Here is a 6,391-nt window from a genome sequence, read left to right as displayed (position 1 = left end):
GACAGAACGGTGCCGTATGGTTTTCATAACTCCTCCAAGGGCTTTCAGCTCCTCCAGATCACCCTTATACACTTGCACAGTTTACCAGCCCCCTCTTCCAAAAACTCACAATTCTTTTTCCTCTACGTAGCCCACCCCCCTTCCCGCCCTCCTCCATCTTTCTCTCTTTCTGAGGTTCCATCAGAAAGCCAACTCTGCAGTGGCAAGAAAGCCCCGGCAGGATCAGACAGAGTGCAGGATTTCTATCACTGAAATGTATTGAATTCATACATGGACTCTCTTTTTTTGACTTGTCTGAAGGGCAGATTGCCTTTTTCAACCCTTCTGAATCTCACAGGTATCTCAATGGACTGTGATTTGGACCATACTGGAATTAATTGGACTTTCTGAAAGGATTCTCTTAGGTCGTGCTGAAATCTATTCTGAAGTGTCAGCAGTATTGACAGCTTGAATGGAGATTGATTTACTCTGCACTGAAGGGTGCAGCGTTTGAGCTTTTCTGGGTTTATCTGTATCAAACCACTTTGAATAAAAGGACACTCGGACCTGATTATTTATTCAAAAACTTAGACGGGACAGAAAAAAGTCTGGAGTTGGTCAGTTTGGTCCAAGTTTGTTGGGGTCAGAGGTCAGTAAAGACCATTTGTTTCCACTGTTAGGATATCTATTTTGACATTGTTGGCGATATTCCTGTGAATGGTGGCTTAGTTTACACAGTGTGTCTTGGCGGAGGATGCAAAAGATCATAAGGAGCAGCTTCAGCAAAATGAATCTCTTGTGCATCCTGTGGCTGCTGACAGTCTGTGTCGTCCCTGGAAGCCGAGGCCAGAGGCTGAGAGACCCCAACCCCAACCCCAACCCCAACCCCAACCCTAACCCAGATGGGGAGCAGCCACAATTTCAGCTAGCAGAGAAAGATGGGCTGTGTAACCAGGAGGGATGCTACGCTGTCTTCCTCCAAAAGAGAATCTTCAGGGAGGCTGGGCGGAGTTGCCGGGAGCGAGGTGGGACCTTGGCGACGATGCATACCAAGGAAGCAGCGGGTGTGGTCCATGAGCTTCTGTCGGCAATTGAGGCTCAAGGGTCCAGGCAGAGGCTTCGCCTCTGGATTGGGCTGCACAGGCCCCCACGTCAGTGTTCATCCAACCGACCGCTCAGAGGATTCGTCTGGGTTACAGGCAAAGTCTCACCTTTTTGACCTTTTACTTTTTCCAGTATTTTACTCCATGGCTGAATATAAAGTTTTTTATTGGTGTTTATCAAATTAGATCATATAGAATTTCCTCAAGGCAGAGAAAACATTAGAAATATCTAAGACGCAGAATTTAGCCTCTAAAGAAACTTCTAAAGTCCCCCTTTGATAAAGTTTTTGACCTTATAAACATGTCTATAGGATTTTCTTTTTGTGTCACATGATATGAGATTGAACATCCATCAATGCTATGCTAAGGGTTTTCATTTTGATCCTGCAAAGCACCACCTGCAGCCTCAGAAAGAAGAGGTCAAACAGTCTGAAAAGTCTACATAGAAGATTGGTGGAAACAATCCAGGCTTCTTGCGAGATGGGGCTGTACAGATGTACATGCACTGTAATAAATTGATGATGCGAGAAGCTAGCATGATATGAGGAGAAGGTAGCACTAGCTAGGTGGAGATGCTACTTGGTGTGTTTTGCTCTTGCTGTGAAGAAGGCAGGCTCAAAATCTTCTGTTGGTGACCTTGAGAGCACAAATTCAGATTCTGTGAGCCATCATGTCAAAATATGTTAAAGCATTATAGAAGGGCATTTAGATTATTTGGAGACATTGCAGTGTCCCATCAAAAATACCAGAGAAGACACGAGTCTCTATTTTTCAGAAAGCTGCTTCACAAATTAAATTGCCATTGTTTAAATTTCCAGGCCTGTGGGCGGTGAACATCTCGGTCATTTCTAATTCTAATTTAGCTTCCTCTTCTTGAGAATCACTCTTTGGTTCAAACATAATGAGCTGTAGTAATAGAACTGGCCATTGTATAATATAGCGGAGGTAGGGCATAGAGCATCATTCCCCAGCTGGTGGAATTGTGGGTGGGGTCAGACTGGCATTTTCATGAGGAAAAATACCAGGTTGTTTGAAAGTTTTTGATATGCTTTTTGCAAAAAGGTCAGATGGTTTAATTTTGGTGAATATAGTTCATGTGGAAATGAATGATTGCTGGAGTTGGACTTTAAAAATCTGTGGATGCAAGTTTTCATGCAAGATCTATCCTGATTTAACAGGAATGAGGATTAGTGTGTTCATAAATCCGTCCGTGAGCTAATTTCACGCTTTAATAAACTGGTTTCACAGCCCTTAGTATAAAAAACGACATTCTATATCCATCTTTCATGATGATAAATTGAAATAAAACCACTTTGAGGCTCGATCCCCTGGCCGCACACATCAGTGAGACTTTGGTACCACATTTCTTCTGTGGTTATTGCATTAAATCTTTCAGTTTCAGAGACAGAACTGGTGCAACCAGTAAAGTGACCTCATTGCCACCCCTCAGCCTGACTTGGTCATTATGCAAACCTACTAAAAACCAGATGTGTCTACATTAACAAGAGACATCAAATTTTCAATCTGCCAGATCACTTAAATTTTTTCTACAGTCACGGTTTAAAAGATTTAGTTTCTCACGCCTCTCTTGCCCAGAATCGTACCAAGGAATGTAGTTTTGCTTTTATTTACTCAGAATGACAGAACAACGGGTTTGTCTGCATTAGTTTTGGATAAACTGTTTTGAATGGAGTGGGTTGAGTATGTTCTTGTGAGAAATAATCATGGCGAGCATTAATTTTGGTTTGTGCAAGAAGTGCAATAATAGGGCAGAATAACATGTACATTTACTCATTGGCTTACCAAATTTGCAAAACTCTACAGAAAATGAGTGAAGCAATAAATCTAATAAATATGATAAATTTGTAAAGAAGCTCCAACAGCTGTGGTATATTTCTGGGAACAAAAATAGCTTTTTGGACCAACAGCTTGTTAACAAGCTGCTTAGAGCCAAACCTCCCCCTGTTTTTGTTGGAAATAACGGGGACAAAAGGGTACTGTTGCTCCAAGAATAACTGGCACTTTAAAAGCTGTATGCGTTGGATTTTGATTGCTAAGTTTTTGGCGACTCCTTGTGGCGGTATCAAAGTAGGCCCTGCTGCAAACTGCAAAGCACTGATGCAGCCACCATAGGTTGGGTGGACATAAAAGAGTTAAAACAACATATTTTGACTGGAATATCATTTCTATTTTTTTGTTTTTTTCTGTTTTTATCTTCCAACAGGAGACCAGGATGGCCAGTTCACCAACTGGCTCCGTGAAGACACCCCCGGGACATGTGCAGCCCCTCGCTGTGTGGCCATGACTATCAATACGTCTGAGAATGGACGAGAGAGCAAAGACAACTTCCGGTGGGTCGATGGCTCCTGTGCACTGCCGCTGGATGGATATGTGTGCCAGTACAACTACAAAGGAATGTGTTCGCTGCTGGAGGATGAGGGTAGAGGTCCACCTGTTTACTACACGCCATTTCACCTCATGAGCACCCTGCTGACCCACATTCCCTATGGGTCTGTAGCTGTTCTGCCGTGTCCTGCAGACAGCTCAAACCCAGATGCTCCTGCTGAGCAGACCGTGCTGTGCATGAAGAGAGATGATGAGACGGTGGGCTGGTCAAAGGATGCCCCTCTCTGCTCCTCCGGTGCAGCGCCACAGAACCAGGACTGGTGTAGCAGGGATCATGGATGTGAGCAGTACTGCCAGAACACAGACACAGATTACTACTGTTACTGCTCTGAGGGCTTCACCATAAATGAGGATGGCTACAGTTGCAGGCCTGACCCCCTGAGCCAAACCGACCCAACTGAGCTGTCCTCAGACTCTGCCAGCCCCACCGACCAGCCCCACATCAAGGAGGTCTGCGTGGAGATGGGGTGCGAGTACGACTGTGTGGAAACATCTCGGGGCATCCGCTGTACATGCCCCCCAGGCTACCAAATGGGTCCAGATGGCCGGAGATGTTCTGATGTTGACGAATGTCAACAGCAGCCGTGTCCACAGCTCTGTGTCAACATCCCAGGCACCTTCCACTGCACCTGCTACCAGGGTTATCAGCCAGACGATGAGGGCGAGTGCGAGGATATCGACGAGTGTCTGGATGAGGGCAGCTGTGAGGGCTCTTGCGAGAACACGGTGGGGTCCTTCATGTGCCTGTGTAACCCCGGCTACGAGCTGGGCAGCGGGGGAGAGTGTGTAGACGTGGACGAATGTGTGGGGGGGTCGCCCTGCCAGCATCAGTGTCTCAACTTCAATGGAGGGTACCAGTGTAACTGTGACAGGGGCTTTGACCTGCAGTCAGATGGACTTACCTGCAAGCCTTGGGGTGATGATGGAGAATATTCCACTCTGACCCCTGACCCCAGTGACTCTGTTGAGCTCAATGTTCCATGGTTCATCTCATTCACTCCTCATCCCAAGTTCGAAGCTGATATTAACCTTGACATTGACTGGGGGACAGAGGCCCCTGGGGCCCCTGCTGTCTCCCCTGACATGGATCAGAGGTCAGACAATCATTTAAACCAATGGGATGATGTATTCCCCAGGCAGTACCAAACAGCCCCCTCCCCAACTCAAAAGTATAGCACAGGAAATGAAGTTGATAATGATGCTAAGACAGGAAATAGAGAACCTGGTGGTGGGGTAGTAGCTGAAACTGCAAATAGGTCACCAGGTGGGACAGGTGAGACAGATGTGGACAGCACAAAGGATACCAACAGCACAGCAGACTTTGCTGCAGGTAAACAGAAGCATGACAAAAGCTGGCTGCTCGTGGCCCTGCTGGTGCCACTGTGCGTGTTCCTCGTAGTGATGCTGGCTCTGGGGATCGTCTACTGCACCAGCTGTGCTGTGGACAAGAGCCTCAGCTTTTCAGACTGCCACCGCTGGGTACTTCCTTCAACGCCTCCTGACAGGAGGGAAGGCAAAAACCAAGCATGAACCCTGAAACAGACGAACACTCAGATGTGTTTAGATGTTTGTTAGACTGGTCACTAAAACTACAATTTGGATATAGCACCGCTGGCTTGCTCTAATACTTTCTGTGGCACAGCCTTTGTAAATAACTCACTCTCATCATGTTTTTAAATTTCAATAAAACCATTAAACTGATGTTTACTGTGTGGTTTGTAACATTAAATATCTAAAAAAAGGGTACTAACCAATTAAAGGGTGTGGTTATGTTTTTTTAGCTCTCTGGGTGTAAAACTAAACTGGAGACTTTGGTGAAAATCCACAGCTGATGAGGTTTTTTACCTGTAGTAAACCTGGTAAAAAGGTTTTTTTGTAGTAACCTGTTTTTTCCCCTGGGCTCACCTCTCCAATACCATCAGGTTTACCGGTCTTAGCCTTTTCTGCAAATGTGAATTGAAGGTAGATGAAAGCAAAAAAAACACTTTTTGGATATATAATCCAGCAGGCAGGTCGCAGAAATTAGGCTCTTTCATTAATATTATTATTATTATTAGTGTTATTGATAACGGCTCTGCTCAGACTAATGGGAGACGCGCTTTCTTTCCGATATCGGCAGAGAAACTTACATTATAATTTTTTTTCAGCGTGACAAATACAATGTGTGGCGGGAGTGCGTGACAAAAGATGGAAAAGCGTGACTGCGTGAGATCTGAGAGCACCGATAATCACAAAACACGTTGGTGTATTTATATAAAGCAATATTCATGATATCGTCAGCAGTGACTGGAAATTAAATAATTAAAATGGTCAAACTAATATATCTAAACTATTAATGTCTTAATACATACCAAGTTTCTTGCGAAGTTGGCGACGAATCAAAGTTATTTTGCCGGAAGCGATCTTGGATCTGCATTTCACGCCTTAATCTCGCGGGCTCACGCGATATTTCACGTGTTAGGAATTGTTACGACCTTGTTAGCATAGTCTATGCTAACAAGTTATGTCTATGCTGACTGTTCTAACAAGTCTATGCTAAGTGCTAGCATAGTCTATGCTAACAAGTTATGTCTATGCTAACTGTTCTAACAAGTCTATCTAACTGTTAGCATAGTCTATGCTAACAAGTTATGTCTATGCTAACTGTTCTAACAAGTCTATGCTAACTGTTAGCATAGTCTATGCTAACAAGTTATGTCTATGCTAACTGTTCTAACAAGTCTATGCTAACAAGTTATGTCTATGCTAACTGTTAGCATAGTCTATGCTAACAAGGTCTTATATATATATATTTATGTATATGACCTTATTACACAAGGACCTCAAACTATTTCCTGATAAATCAATCAATAATTCCAATGCTGAATATCTAGAAGTACTAAACTAATCTTAAATTGCCAAAA

General features: G+C 44.1%; 1 protein-coding gene across 1 annotated transcript; it reads left to right on the top strand.

Annotated features, from left to right (window-relative positions):
• The first annotated feature begins 200 nt into the window (after positions 1–200).
• Positions 201–5,056, top strand: cd248b (CD248 molecule, endosialin b). Its single transcript, XM_072375221.1, has 2 exons — positions 201–1,178; positions 3,307–5,056. The coding sequence occupies exons 1-2, from the start codon at positions 734–736 to the stop codon at positions 5,016–5,018; spliced, it is 2,157 nt and encodes a 718-aa protein (XP_072231322.1). The 5' UTR covers positions 201–733; the 3' UTR covers positions 5,019–5,056.
• The last annotated feature ends 1,335 nt before the right edge of the window (positions 5,057–6,391 follow it).

The sequence above is a fragment of the Leuresthes tenuis genome, unplaced genomic scaffold (assembly GCF_036924035.1).
Source record: "Leuresthes tenuis unplaced genomic scaffold, fLeuTen1.0.hap1 SCAF_21, whole genome shotgun sequence".
NCBI classification, from domain to species: Eukaryota; Metazoa; Chordata; class Actinopteri; order Atheriniformes; family Atherinopsidae; genus Leuresthes; species Leuresthes tenuis.
The sequence above is the reverse complement of the archived record's forward strand: the minus strand, read 5'-3'. Positions and strand labels throughout refer to the sequence as shown.

What these genes read in the sequence shown, in the direction of transcription:
- cd248b (XM_072375221.1), top strand. Translation starts at nt 734, where the DNA reads ATGCAAAAGATCATAAGGAGCAGCTTCAGCAAAATGAATCTCTTGTGC. An exon ending in AGGATTCGTCTGGGTTACAG is followed by an intron (nt 1,179 to 3,306) that starts GCAAAGTCTCAC and finishes ATCTTCCAACAG; the next exon opens with GAGACCAGGATGGCCAGTTC.